Source organism: Mastigoproctus giganteus, chromosome 9 (assembly GCF_048544385.1).
Source record: "Mastigoproctus giganteus isolate SK-2022 chromosome 9, ASM4854438v1, whole genome shotgun sequence".
In the NCBI taxonomy this organism is placed as follows: domain Eukaryota; kingdom Metazoa; phylum Arthropoda; class Arachnida; order Uropygi; family Thelyphonidae; genus Mastigoproctus; species Mastigoproctus giganteus.
In genome coordinates, this window is record NC_143583.1 from 225,459,123 (window position 1) to 225,474,786 (window position 15,664).

General features: G+C 38.0%; 1 protein-coding gene across 1 annotated transcript in view; it reads left to right on the plus strand.

The window, feature by feature from the left end:
• Window positions 1-15,664, plus strand: part of LOC150081141 (ubiquitin carboxyl-terminal hydrolase 8-like) — a 581,739-nt gene that overhangs the window by 250,942 nt on the left and 315,133 nt on the right. The window contains exon 10 of the mRNA XM_090381373.1: window positions 8,528-8,625. Within this exon, the coding sequence (XP_090237499.1) occupies window positions 8,528-8,625 (98 nt within the window). The remainder of the gene's footprint in view (window positions 1-8,527; window positions 8,626-15,664) is intronic.

The following is a 15,664-nucleotide window of genomic DNA, read 5'->3' on the forward strand; positions in this document are numbered from 1 at the left end:
TTATGGGGGTCTTCAATGCTAAGTGGGAAAAAGGCAAAACAGCGCAGAAAGAGGAACTATAGGAAATTTTGGAATTGGTGAAAGAAATAAAAGAGGTGAAAGACATTGGAATTTGCAGAATCTCAAGGACTGTCAGTAATGAACACTTTTTTCAAGAAAAGGGTGAACAGAAAGTGGACATGGAAGAGTCCAAATGGATTAACAACTAATGAAATCGACTTCATCCTCACTAACAGAAGATATATTGTGAATGATGTTACCGTCCTGAATAAGGTAAATGTTGGAAAATAAAGGAAAAAACTGACTCGAGTAAATAATACAAAGGTCTTTGAAATAACAGAGGAAGAGAAAAAGCAGTATGTACTGGAACTTAAGAACACGTTTGAGCTTCTGCAGACTGCTCAGGACCAAGATATCGACGAGGAATATTACAACTTTCTGAAAGTGATAAAGCCCAAGAAACCTATAGGGAAACAGAAATCCAAAGAAGAAAAAATTAGTCAAGAAACACTTGTCATGATGAACCAAAGACGACAAATGAAGAGCAAGAAAAACACTGACAGGGAGAAAATTGAGTATACTGAGTTATGCAAAGCCATTAGAAAGAGACTCAGAGAGGACATAAGAAGATTTAACACAAGAAAAGTAGAACAAGCATTAAGGGAAAACAAAGGATTTAAATCAGCAGCCATGAGCAGTAATACGGAAAGACAAATGATACTGAAACTGAAGAATAGCGATGGTGTACTTATAAACAGCAGAAAAGGCATAATTCAAATAGCAGAAGACGACTATAGAGAATTATACAAGGAGCGAGGGAATGATACCAGCAGTGGGGAAGATGGATTGCAAAGTAACAACACATATGACATACCCAATATTCTTTCTGATGAGGTAGAACATGCATTGAAGAAAATGAAGAATCGGAAAGCCCCGGGGGAAGATGAAGTTACTGTAGAGTTGTTAAAATTGGGAGGAAGAGACATAACACAAAAACTGGCAAGTCTCTTCACAAAGTGCATTAGAAAAGGTGTGATGCCTAAGCAGTGGAATAATGCAATCGTAGTTTTGCTGCATAAGAAAGGAGATAAATCAGAAATTGGAAATTATAGACCAATTAGCTTGTTATCCCATATCTACAAGTTGTTCACAGGGTCATTACTAACAGATTAGAAAGAATAATTGATGAGAATCAACTGAAAGAGCAAGCTGGCTTTAGGACAGGATTCTCAACTATGGATCACCTTCACATAATATCACAGCTAATGGAGAAAGCAAATGAATATAAAACACCATTATGCCTGGCATTTGTGGATTATGAAAAGGCGTTTGACTCCATACAGCATAAGGCAATGTTTCGGGCACTGGAAAGACAAGGCATTGATACCCCATATATTATGATTTTGAAGAAAATATATGAGTGTGCTACCTCCTTTATTAGACTAGACAAAGACAGTAGCAAATTTAAAATCGAGAAAGGAGTTCGACAAGGAGACACAGTATCTCCGAAGCTGTTTACTGCTGCCCTTGAGGAAGCTTTCAGAAGATTAGACTGGTCGCAGAAAGGAGTCAATCTGAACGGAGAGTACCTAAACCATTTACGATTTGCAGATGACATTGTGGTCTTAAGCCACGATCCCAAAGAATTAGAGGAAAATCTTAATCAGTTATGCACAGTTAGTAAGGATTTTGGACTAAAGATGAATATGGCTAAAACAAAAGTAATGATGAACAAGTATGCCACACAAAAGGGAAATAATGATTGAAGGAGCAGTAATTGAAAAGGTGGAGTCATATACTTATCTGGGACAAGTTATTAGCTGTAATAATGATAAATGACTGGAAGTCAAGAGAAGAATAAATTTTGGATGGATAGCATTCAGGAAATATAGTCATATACTGAAGAGCAATATCCCAGTTTGTCTGAAATGTAAAATAATGAATCAATGTATACTCCCCACCATGACTTATGGAAGTGAAACTTGGGCACTCAACAAAAGAATGGAAGAGAAGCTAAGAACTACACAGCGAAGAATGGAACAAATTATATTGGGAATCAGATTGTTGATAAGAAGAGAAACACATGGATTAGGCAGCAAACTCAAGTAAAGGACATTCTTATCAAAACTAAAGAACTAAAATGGTCTTGGGCAGGACACATAGCTCGAAGACATGATGACAGATGGACTAAGAAAATAACAGAATGGTACCCAAGAGGAGCTAGAAGAAAACCTGGAAGACAAAGGCGGAGATGGATAGATGAAATTCATGAGTTTTTGAGTAGTAAATGGATGGCCAGTGCTCAAAATAGAAGGGACTGGAAAGTTGCTGGAGAGGCCTTCATCCTGCAGTGGATTGAAAATGGCTGATGATGATGACGTTATAACAGGCCAGGTTCAGTTTCCGTGCATGGGAGCCTGGTCGTATCCAGAGATTCTTAGCACCCTCTGCTTCCACTCTGATCCTCTCGCTGCCGTAAGAGGGAGAGTGAAAGCTGCTGGGGACTGAGGGCCATTTGTTTCGTCGTGCTGTCATATGCTGGAGGGTTTGGTCTTTTCCTCTTCACGCTGACCAGACGTCTTGAAGAGAACCACTCTACACGTTCGTTGCCACCTAAGTTACGTAACAGGGCTTATCATTGAGAAGGTGTGCATGAGTGGATTTTAGGGAGGCAGGCCAACAGGACTTCTCCTAAATCTTCTGTAACAGAGAGATATTGGATCCATCAGTGTTTTAGGCTGAGTGTCTGATAACACACAGGATACCTGTTCCCCTCTAAGCCCCCTGAAGCTTATATAGCATCAGCCAAAAAAATCCTTACCATTTCGCCCGTCCGGTCACTCCAAATGTTTGTCTAGTTCAGGCTTAAATTAATTATAGCTATCAACTTCCACAACAGAAGATGGAAGTCTGTTCCAGCAGTCAACTACCCACTGGTTAAAAGCAAGCTTCTGCACACCTATTCTACAACTGTCTTTCCTCAATTTGAATCTGTGCCTCCTCAGGTTCTTAGTCTGAGCAAGCGGAAAAATCCCATCAGCATTGAGGCTGCTCAAACCATTCAAGGTCTTATACATCTCAATACAGATCACCTCACAGGTGCCTAGTCTCCAGATGCTGCAACTTGCAGAACTTAAGCCTTTTTTCGTAAGTGCACCCCATTGTTCCTCTCACCAATCGTTTTGCCCTTCTCTGTACTTGTTCTAGCAACTCTACATCCTTCCTAAAATGAGGCCTCCAGACCTGCACACAGTACTCTAGGTGTAGCCTGACCATTTCCTTGTACAATGGGATAATCACCTCCCTGTCCCTGCTTGAAAAATTCCTATACAGTCAGGTATGCTACAACGAACGAATGCTACAACGAACAGTTTTTATCAATAAAATCAGGATGCTACAATAAACATGGAGGAATACTACGGCCAACATAGCATGTGCGTGTGCATGACGTGTTGATTAGAGCGCTTCCCACTGTAATTTCCCACTTCGATTAGAGCGTCAGTTATCATCTTTGTTATCATTTGTAAGGTTCAGTTATCTGCTTATTTGCTCTTTAGCAGTGAAAATATATTTTTTGCTTATTCTTCTATATAATTTTAGCTATGAGCCGGCAAAATAGAGTAAGAAAGCTAATTAACTGAGAGATTAAGAAACAAATAATTTCCTAGCGAGAAAGTGTAGGAGATCTAAGTGCTGAATATGGTATGGCCAAATAAAAAATCAGTACAATTTGAAAAAACAAGGTAGAAATAAAAAGTGCAAATAGAATCTGTAGGTTTTATGATTTTTATTAGGGAAAGTTTGTTTTTGTTTTCACTGGGGGAATATTGTTTATGCTTTTTAAATTTTATGTACAGTGTATAAAAGTTAAATAAATTAATTTTATATTATTTTTACACTTATATTTTTCTTTTTGTATTATATTTTTCTTGTTTAAATCATTGTATTGGATGGTAACTTTGCTCTAGACTGCGGGCCTGGAAAGAATTACCCCTAAATACATATATTTCAATGTATGCTAGAATGTGCAGATGCTATAACGAATGAGGTTCTAGAACCAATTACGTTTGTTCTAGCATACCCCACTGTATATCATTGACAAGACTCCATGACCTGACTTGGCCCTGTCTGCACTGCTCAGCAAACTTCATATTTCACTGAACAATTACCCCTAGGTCTTTTTCACTTTCCACTTCCCTGAGTGTAGTACCACACTGTTGCTACATTTCTCTTGGGTTATTGCTATCCATATGCAGTACTTTGCATTTGTCAGTGTTAAACTTCAGTTGCCACTTCTCAGCCCATCTGCCAAACTTTTCTGGATCCTGTTGCAGTGGCATACTGTCATTAACAACCCTGACAACATTTGTGTCATCTGAAAACTTTGACATTAAGCCTGATGTATACCTTCATTAATATCATTGATGAATATACAAAACAACAATGGGACCAACACAGAACCCTGGGGACTCCACTAATAAAATTAGGCCGCGAAGTGCAGTTTCCATTGATTACCACTCTGTGTCTTCTCCCGCTGAACCATTCTTTTATTTATTGTAGCAACTTGCCTGTATTGCCATACTGCAAAGTCGTCTTCCATGTGCAATATCAAAAGCTTTCCTGAAATCCAAGTATATGATATCAGAATTATTTTTTGCATCAGTTCCTTTGTGACCACATAGTATCCAATCAAATTGGTCAGACAAGACTTCCCCTTCACAAATCCATGCTGTTTCTGAATTATTACTGCAGTCCATATGCAGTAACATGATCCTTCAATGTTTCTTTAACCATTGAATCCATTATTTTCCCAAACAGAATTTAAACTAACAGGTTTGTAATTACTCATGTCAACCCTTTGATCCACCTTTGTGAATTCAGGATACATTTGCACATCTCCAGTTCATCTGTTTAAGGGTGCTTTCATAATTATGGCTAAGGGTTTGCTTACTTCCTTTGCTGGTGCCTCTGTAGCCAGGTGGGCAGAAGAAGCAGTGCGTAGCACATGCTTCTTGATTAGACTGGGGTTCCAGCCCATGACCCCCAAATACGGATGATGCGGAAGGGTCGGGGAATGACCACCGCATATCCTTGGAGCAGTATGGCCTTAGTTGCTAATGCTCCTAAAAACCAAATAACAACAACTTCCTTTGATGCCTTCTTCAATGTAACTGAATAGATCTCATCCACCCAAGTGCCTTTCTTATGTTTAACTTCAACAGTTCTCATGCACATTACTTACTTATTACTTACTTACTTCTATGCTTTCTGAAGTAATGGAGAAATGTATTAACTGCCAACTCTTAAACTATCTAGAAACATTACATATGATCAATGATCTCCAGTATGGATTCCATCAATGTCAGTCCACTGGTGATATCTGGCCTATGTTACTCATCTGTTGACAAATTCCGTGCAATGCATACACCGATGGGACAAAACATTATGACCAGCGTGTTATGAAAATCGAAGTAACTGCAGGTGAACTTCGGTGCTTGCACAGGTCAGGACATGGTATAAAAAACCTGGTACTGAGCTCCGTTACTCAGTGTTACTCTTGCCCTTCAGATGGGAAAGGCAGAGGACTTAAGCAAGTTTGCCAAAAGTCAAATTGTAATGGCCAGATGACTGGGTCCGAGCATATCCGAAATGGCACGGCTGGTAGGGTGCTCATGGTCAGCCATGGTTAGTACCTACCTAAAGTGGTCTGAGGAAGGAAAACCCACAAACTACTGATGAGGTGTTGGACAACCACAGCTCATTGATGCTCGAGGTGAGCGAAGGCTCTCCTCGGATGGTACGTGGCAACAGAAGGGTGACTGTGGTGCAACTCGCCATTAATTGGAATGCTAGTGACAGAAGTAATGTGCCACAACACACACAGTTCATCGAACCCTGCTGAAAATGGGGCTGCGTAGCCACAGGCCGCTCTGAGTGCCCATGCTAACCACGGTCCACTGGTGGCAGTGCCTACAATGGGCACACGAGCATCGAAACCGGACCTTGAGTGATTGGAAGAAGATCATCTGGTCCGATGAATGATGTTTCCTGTTGCACCATGTGGATGGCTGGGTACGTGTGCGTTGTTTACCTGGGGAAGTGATGGTGTCTGGATGCACTGTGGGATGAAAATAAGCATGGCGGGGGGGGGGGTTCATGCTTTGGCGATGTTCTGCTGGGATACCCTGGGTCCAGTCATCCATGTGCAGGGCAGTCTGATGTCTACCACCTACCTAAACATCATTGCTGACCAGGTACACCCTTTCATGGCAGTGGTGCCGTCTTTCAGCAGGATAATGCACCATGACACACCGCTTGGATTGTTCGAGACTGGTTTGCATAACATGAAGAAGACTTCCAGGTATTGCCCTGGCCTCCAAATTTCCCAGACATCAATCTGTTTGTGTTGGAACAGCAACTCTGATCTGTGGTACCTCAACCATGGACCTTACAGGAGTTAAAGGATCTGCTGGTTACATGTTGGTATCAGATACCACAAGACACATTTAGAAATCTTGTAGCATCCATGCCTTGCTGGGTATGAGCTGTTTTGGCTGCATGTGGAGGATCAACATCGTATTAGGTAGGTGGTCATAATGTTTTGGCTCATCGGTTTATGTTTGGTGAAACTCAGACAGTTGCATTTGACATTTCAAAGTCTTTTGATCGTGTTTGGAATAAAGTTCTTCTAAATAATCTTCCATTGTATGATTTGCCAACTGTTTTTTTGTAATTGAGTATCCGGTTTTCTCTGTGACCACTTGCTGTGGGTGATGGTAGATGGCTTTCTGTTTTCTAACTTCTACACTAATGCTGGTATCCCCCCAGTGTTCAGTTCTTTCTCCCACGCTTTTTCTTTTGTGTGTTAATGACTTTTTCCCATTGACTGGAAATCCTGTCCATAGTTTTGTTGATGATAGCACATTGCGTTCCACCTTCCAGTTTGGGGGACTTTGCCCTGTACATACAGCTTCAACTTCTTGAATGTGCACTAATAATTCCTTAAATGCTGATTTCCAGGTAATTCTCCAGTGGGGCAAAGATAATTTAGTTGATTTCCTTCTAAAACTTAGTTCTGTCTCATGTATCACCAAAAAGGATTCTTCTGCTCCAATGCTTATCTTTAATGACTCTCTTTCATCTTTACAACCTTTCATCATCTCAACCTTTTTTTGTCAAACCTTGAACCCATGCATTTTATTAAATACTTTAGGTTTTAATAACTCTTGTGCTTGAGGTCATCATAAAAAAAACTATTCAAATGGATAGATGAAATGGTAATTTTTTTTTTATTTTTTTTATTTATTGGATGATTCTGTATAAGATTACTCTCTTGTTATTTGCCACTACTAATACTAAGGTAGTTCAAGGATTTCTGTATCATTAAAGGGATAAATGGCAAGCTAAGACACCAGACCTGCTGAACTTCCTTTTCTAACATTTCTTGCCTTCTAAAGAAGTTTCATGCTGAAAATCAACAAACTCCATACCTGATCAGTCTGGAGTTTGCTACTGAGCTTTCTCCCTTATGAACTTATTGTATGTACATGGGTTTCATTAAACCTCTTAGTAAATATTTCATCATTTGATCTGTATTTCATCATTTGATTCATATCCAACCTGATGTTTAATGAAAGATTTAATCAAACTTATGTTTAATGAAAGATTTAACCAAACTTATGTTTAATATTCTGTTCTGTGATCATATAGTAAATGCAGTGTCTTTCATATTGAAAGAACTAAGTTCATATTCCCACAGAAAACTTGAAATGACACTCCAATGAATACTATACTCAGAGCATGATCAATTGTAAATCAAAAATAAGCAAGACAACTTTATATCAGTAGCTATGGAAAAATCAGTTGATATCTTAAAGATATTAATATCAGTGGGCCTATGATACATAGTAGCTAGGCTTTTGTTTCATCTAACAAAAAAAAAAAAAAAAAAAAAAAAAATGCCTGTACAACTTGTATTCCTTTTATTATACTTTTCCCACTGCCAGAAGGTCTAGTTACGCCTTAAACTTTATTAGACTGCCAACCTCAACCATTGAGCAAAGCGGTTTATTCCAGTAGTCAAAAGGATGTTGAGCAGATGTAAGCTTCTTGACGTGCAATCTGTTAGTTTCCCCAGTAACCAGTGTCTCAAGTTACCAGTGTACATGGAGAGACTATATCACCAAGAATGAATGACTTTCTTTATGATTGGCCCTATTTTAAAGTGAAATTCTGTGAAGAGTATTGTATCCACTAGAAGCTCTAATAGCTTTATTGCAGTCCCTATGATTTTTCAATGATGCAATAAAGACAGAGCATAAGACTTTTCAATTGTGTGATTGTCACGTCTGAAAAGATTTCAGTGCTGCAGACTAAAACTTCACACTGTGCCTGAAAAATCAGCAGGATTACGGTTAATTTTTAATTATGTTTCTGTATTCTTTTCCTTTTTTTTTTATAAAGAGGATATTAATCAAGTTTTTCTTGGTATCATTTATAATAAAGATGCAACTTTGATATTTTTTAGGAACTTGAATGCTCACAAACAAGAGAAGAAGAAACCAAAAGAATTGAAAAAGTACTTGAAGAAGAAAGAAAAATGACATTAAACAAAGAAGTTGAAAGGTGATTTTTTTTTAGTATTAAACATGCAAATCATAAATAAATAACCAGATTCTTTTTTTTTTTTTTTTTTTAAGAGAATTTATATGGATGTTTGAGTTATGCAAAGTTAGGCAAAACTGTTCTTCCTGAATTCTCAGTTCCCAGACTATAGGAAAAATTTTATATTTTTATAATTCTATACCTGCCAACTTTTATCAGTCAGAAACCACAAAGTGTGTAAAAAGGGATTTTAGTGAGAATAGAATCGTGAAATACACGTCACTCTAAATTAGATGAGGTGTAATTATTATACTTTGTTAATTATATTGATGGAAAAATTTAAAAACAATTGGAAAAACAGATAATGCCATTGAACAGTGTATTTTCTTTCTGATAAAAGATGACTTTTTTTAATGCACATTTTCTTCTGATTACAAAAATAACATCAAAATTTCATCTTGTTACATTTTAAAATAATTTCATTTTTTGTATTAAAAGCTGCATTATGTGATAGTAGGAAATAAACGATAATTACATTTCAGAATTCCATTTTTCTGACAGCACCTGTTAACTCATTCAGTCATTAGTATTAAAGTAGGGTTTTTTTTTTTTTTTTTTTTATGAAAACCCCAAAAACGGAGGTATTAGAACCTATAGTACTTAGTACCATGCTTGGGTTGGAAGTTGTAAAGATGAAAGATATTTGTTGACATTAGACTTGAACTTCTGTAGACTGTAATTTTCAGGAAATACATATGAAGGAAGGTTGTTCCAGAAAACGGCAGTTGAATGAATAAACGAGGAAGAGGAAAAGTTGGTTCTGTGAGTGTGAATTTGGACAGTAAATGGATGTTGGCTGGTGGCAGCATGTGTTCGGACTGTTTCGAAAGAGAGAGCGGGAATTATAGAAGCCAATTCAGAAGAACAGTGCCCATGGAAGTATCTGTAGAAGAGGCATGCAGCAGAAACAGTGCATCTATGAGAAAGCGAGTGGAGAGACTCTGTTAGAGCTGAATCATTAATTAACCTAACTGCCCTCTTCTGAATGGAATCTAGAAGCTTGAGAGAGGTTTTGGGGGGCACCGCCGCAGATGTGGGAAGAATATTCCATGGTAGGGTGGATTTACAATTTGTACAGAGTGAACTGTTTGGAAGAAAAGTAACACCGAGAGCGAGAGAGAAAACCAAGTTTTTTAGATGCAGAGGGAGCAATATTTGTAATGTGCTTGTGCCAAGAGAGATTAGAAGTCAGGGTAATCCCCAAAAGAGATATATCATTTTGCCTAGAAATCGAAGTGTCACCAAAGATAAGCATAGGAGCAGAAGAAACCTTTTTGCGAGATATAAGACAAGACTGAGTTTTAGAAGGATTAAAATCAACTAAGTTGTCATTGCCCCACTGGAGAATTACCTGGAGATCAACATTTAAGGAATTGGTAGCAGATATTCAAGAAGTTGAAGCTGATTGAGCAGGGCAAGGTTTCTCAAAATGGAAAGTGCAATGCAATGTGCTATCATTGGCAAAACTATGGATACGATTTACAGTCAATGGAAGAAGGTCATTAATATACAGGGTGTCTCAAAAATATTGGTACAAACAGTAACATCTAAAGGTAGATAACATCTAAAGGAATGTGAATCACATAGGAACCCATAACCGGAAACGTCATGGGAAAGTATTAGCAGAGGCAAAAAGAAGCAGAAAACACAAGACAATAATTAATGGCAAACATTTATTTGAGATAATATTAACAATGGAGTACGAGATGGATGCATTTCATGATGTTACAACAGATGCTCGAAGGTTCTACCATGAGATGCGATGCATGCGTGACACCGATGCAGCATGGATTGGCGGACACGGTCGAACACACCTGGAGTTTCTTTGACAGTAGCAGCAGTGCAGACGAGTCTCGCCACAAGATCCATTTCCGTCTCAACAGACGATTCATACACGATAGATTTGAGGGCCTCCCACAGAAAGAAATCAAGGCTCGATAAATCAGGTGAGCGTGGGGGGCCAGGCAATGGGTCTACCACGGCCAATCCATCGACGCCCAAAATGCCTGTTCAAATGGTCACGAACACACCTTCCATAATGGGCAGGCACCCCGTCATGTTGAAAACCAAATGTTGCATCTCACATTGGCTGGAATATTGTCAACGTAACCCTAGTAGAACTTTGTTCAAGAAAGATCCGAATATTAGCGGAGTTCATTCGGGATGGTAACAGGTATGGGCCGACTAAAGCAGTCACCGACCATACCTGCCCACACATTTATTGCAAAAGCGATGTTGTGCGCATGGGGGCGCACACCGTGTGGGTTGTCGTGATCCTACACATGAGCAATTGCTGCTGATTGAATAAGCTTTCCTGATTGAATAAGCTTTCCTGAGTGAAATAAGCCTCATCCATGAAACAAAACATAGGCTGGAAAATTCAAGTCTTGAACACATTCTTGGAGAAACCACTTGCACACAAAAGCAACATGTGCAGGATGATCTTGGAGGACCAGTAACTGAACTCTTTGGAGATAATAGGGGTGTAAGGAATCGTCTTGCCCGACATGCTGTACACTGCAACGAGACACTTCTAAGGCAGAGGCAACGGCACATGTGCTGGTAGTAGGATTATTCTGGACGGCAATTCACACACTTTCTTCCATGGCAGGAGTTCGCGTTGAACGTGTCTCCAGCCCAACTACTCCTGTTTACCTCTAAATGACCCATTAATTGCACAAATTTTGATGCACACCCGCAGACAAACGGTGGTCCGATACATATCTGTCTGGGAAGCATTCTCCTTAAATTCATTGAGCTGCTTGTCCATTGCCCTCTGCTAATCCATACACTATGTGCATGTCTGCTGCTCACAGTTCGTATAACGAGTGCATGGTCTTTGTGCTGCACTACCGTCAGCCGCCTACCGACTTACAGTGACGTTTGCGTTTATGGCGTTCCTATGTGATTGACATTCCTTTAGATGTTACCTACCTCCCCTAAACGTTTTGTACCAATATTTTGAGACACCTGTACAAGAGAGGAAAATAGTAGGGTAAAGAACTGAACCTTGGGGGACACCAATTGTGTGAGAACTTATAAAGACAGAGAGCCATCTACCATCAACCTCAGTGAGCGATTAGAGAGAAAACTGGATAAAACAATTACAAAACACGGTCTGGCAAACCATAAAATGGAAGCTTGTTTAGAAGACCTTTATGCCAAACACACAATTGAAAGCCTTTGAGATGTCAGAGCACTACTGCTTGTGTATTCACCAAAACTTTTCATTGAATTTGTCCATAAATGGGTAACATTAGTATTAATAATTAGAGGAGTTTACCTCAATATAGTACGTAGAACACTTCCGTATGATACCCTCCAGAAATTAAATAATAATTTACCGGTACATTAGAGTAAAATATAAATAATTAAATAATCAATTTAACACAATTCAAATCAATTTAAAACAATTAAAAATCAAATTAACGCAATTAAAAGAATCTAATGAAAATATTCAAAACGATTTTCCTTCCTGAAGCTGACAACGCTTTTCGACCGCATGTCGTGATCACAGGAATGAAAATTACCGAATCGGGTAAACCTGAAACTTAAATAGTGATTATTTGTCTTCACGCATGTGCGAAAAGAGTCCACGCATCACGGAGATCAAATATGGCCGGCCGAACATTAACAGAATTCTCGTGTAATTAATTTTCAACGGTTTCTGCAATTAATAGTCGCATATAATTACGTTGAACGTTAAGTATTTTGGCCTCAGTTAATTAAAAGGTATGTTTTTCGTTAATGACATGAAAGGGCTAATTCTGACGCTGCTGAACGAGAAGCACGAACTGAGGCTTCATGTTGATTTACACGAATATTAAGAGAAACTCGCTGTCGAACCTGGTAAGACGAGTCGCAGTCACCGCAAGAAATGTTGTATTCCAGATCACTTAATTTGATCGTTGCGAACGCGGAAAGAACGCAGCGATTTGTTCAGTATAGTGTGTAACTTCCGTATTGGCCTAGCTACAATTTTAAATTCAGGTGTCTTTAAAGAATCTATTAAGCAAGTATTTTTTGATATTACTATTGTTGATTGATGTAGTATTTTGTATCCTATCCTTAGCCTGTACCCTAATTCGGTTTATTGTGGTAATGGAATAACCCCTGTTTAAGAATCTGCTATTTGTATTTCTGAGTCCAAAGCAGATTCCATCGTTGAATATTTATAGCATTTAGAAATTGATTAAAGATAATCGATATTTTGTAGGTGAACGGGTGATAGCTATTATAATGTAGAAGCATACCGGTGTTTGTAGGTTTTCGATAGATGCTAAATTGTATTTTATTCAAGTCCCAGGTAAGCGTGAAATTTAGAAAGTTTAATGACTTTGTATCCGTATTCTCCCTTTCCAATGTAAATTTGAGTCTAGAATGAATATTATTAAATGAATGTAAAATGTCTTGGATAGTACTACTATCGGTAATAACTAGAACATCGTCTAAATAACTCCCATAGTTTGTGATACGGGGTCAAAAAGGTGTCAAATGTATATGCTCAATCTTTGAGAGATAGATCTCTGACATTAAGCTACTCAGGCTCAAACCCATTGGTAATCCAAAAATTTGTTTGTACACCTTGTCTCGAAAGGTGATGTAGTTGGTCTCAACTAACAGTTTAATTAAGTGAAAAATTTCCTTAATAGGTAGCTTCGTATAATTAATCAGTGTCGAGTTTTTATTTAACACATCCCAAATAATATCTAATGTGTATTCAACGTTTACATTCGCATATAACGAGGTAACATCTAGTGAGAAGAAATTGTCATTGTCGCCGAGTCTACAGTCTTTAAGATTATTAAATAATGTACCGTAGTTCTTAATCCCAAATTGTATTACCTGCCTAAAGGGTTTTATAATGTTATATACATGGATGAAAATGCCGAGTTCCTGTAGGAAACAAAAGGTCGAATAGGAAATCCAGTCTTGTGTAATTTTAGCTGACTGAAAAGTGCAGGAATATTGTATGTTCTGGACTTCAATTCCTTTAACTGAACGTTAAAGGAATTGAAGTTAACCACGTAAAACGTAACGTTAACCACATATTGTTTTTTCAATACATGGTTAACGTTTTATTGTATTGATTGACCAAATTGGTAAACAGTGCGGGGTCTACTTCACGATAAGTGGAGGTATCTGACACAACTGAATCTAACTTATTAATATAATCGTGTTTATCTAGCATTACCACTGTATCTCCTTTATCTGCCCTCTGTATAATAATGTCCTTATTCCCCGAAGTTCTCGTAAAGCTGAACTGTCACGTATATTCAATTTAGGAAGTCGCATTTCTTTTATGTTATTCACTACTTGGTTAACTTGTTGAATAAATACATCTTTTGTGGAACATTACGAAGTCCAAATTCAATATCAATTACGCATTGTTTTTTAGGTAGTTTTCGGGGTGGTAATTATAATTTAGTCCTTTGGATAAAAGTGAAATCTGGTCCTGCGATAGTGTACACGAGGAAAGATTTGTAACCCGTTGATATGTCGGTTCGTTGAATACTGGGTGAGGGGGTGTTTGGGAACTAGCTGACATATTCTGTGGTAGTACGTTGTGTGTCTGTGGGGGGGGTTGTCACCCAACTCGTATGAACTTGGTTGCAAGCCCACGACAATGTTATTATTATTATTATTATTATTATTAATGGCCATATGGTACAAGGAAGCCTGAGGCTTATGCTGCACCAGCCAAAAAAAAATTCGCTATGAACGTGTCTTGACCTATCCGATAATGTTTGCAACTTATTAACGTGTTTGTTTTTTTTATTTCTGAGGCCTGTGCTTCCCATCGCAAATCTATGGGTCTTCAGTACAGACCAATCGTTCGGATGTAGATAATTTTTTAATTTATTGCGAAGCCTCCTTACCTGGGAAAGGTATTTTTGTTTATTCGAACATCGAGATTTTAAGGCAAGCTTAACAATATTATTGTGATGTCGCCAGTGTTAGTTGTTTTATGCCTGAAATTTTTTGATTTAAATTCACCCTGGCAAACTTTGGAACGATGTTGTTTTGAAGGCAATATTTTAGAAAAGAAATATGGTAACTTTGGGCCGAGTACCTTAGTGTAGATTTAATGTAATTTTGCACCAAGCCATTCAAAAAAATCTCCCATAATTGTGTGTAGGCTTCACGATAAATTAAAAAATTATCTTCATGTATTATATTATATCTATAATATTATAAAAATCAAACTGTTACAGGAAAACCCATAACAAAATAATCCAACAATATCTAAATAAATCAAATATTTAAAAGCAATCAACAGCATCCGATCCACTTAACTGAGGAGCCCTGACGAAGCACGTCCGCTCATCTCGAATGCAAGTTTTATTGAGACACTATCAGAAAAAGTGTGGGGCTTGGCAGATTTTAGGTTTAAATGGACATCAATGAGTTGGAAGTGATACTACATGTATTTCATAAAAATTACATTCATAAAATAGACATATGATACATCTTGATACGTCTAATTCTTCCTTAAATTTATTCAAACTGCTCACTATCATCAGATAGTAGTCCATTCCCCTATTCCAACAATCAGTTACGCTGGTGGAAAGCAAATCTTCAAACCTATCTAAGCATATCTATCCAGAAGCCACACCTTTTCAATTTAAGTTTGTGTCCATTTTGTATGTTGTTAAAGAAAGAGTTAGAATAATATCATCATTAAGTTTACTCAATCCATTTAATGATGCTCTAAACACTTCAATCAGTTCCCTTTGGCAAATTGCAACACTTAGAACTAGGAACTTGCAGAGAGAGAGAGAGAGAGAGAGACTTGATTGAAGTGTTTACAGCTGTAATGGATTGAGTAAATTTGATGATATTATGCTAAAACTTTCTCTGAGTAACTGAAATTGAAAAAGGGTGGCTGCTGGATAGATGTGAAAATTTGTATCTACTAGCATAACTGATTGTTGGTACATCTGATGGTGTGATAGTGAGCAGTTTGAATAAATTTAAGGAAGAATTAGATATATTGATA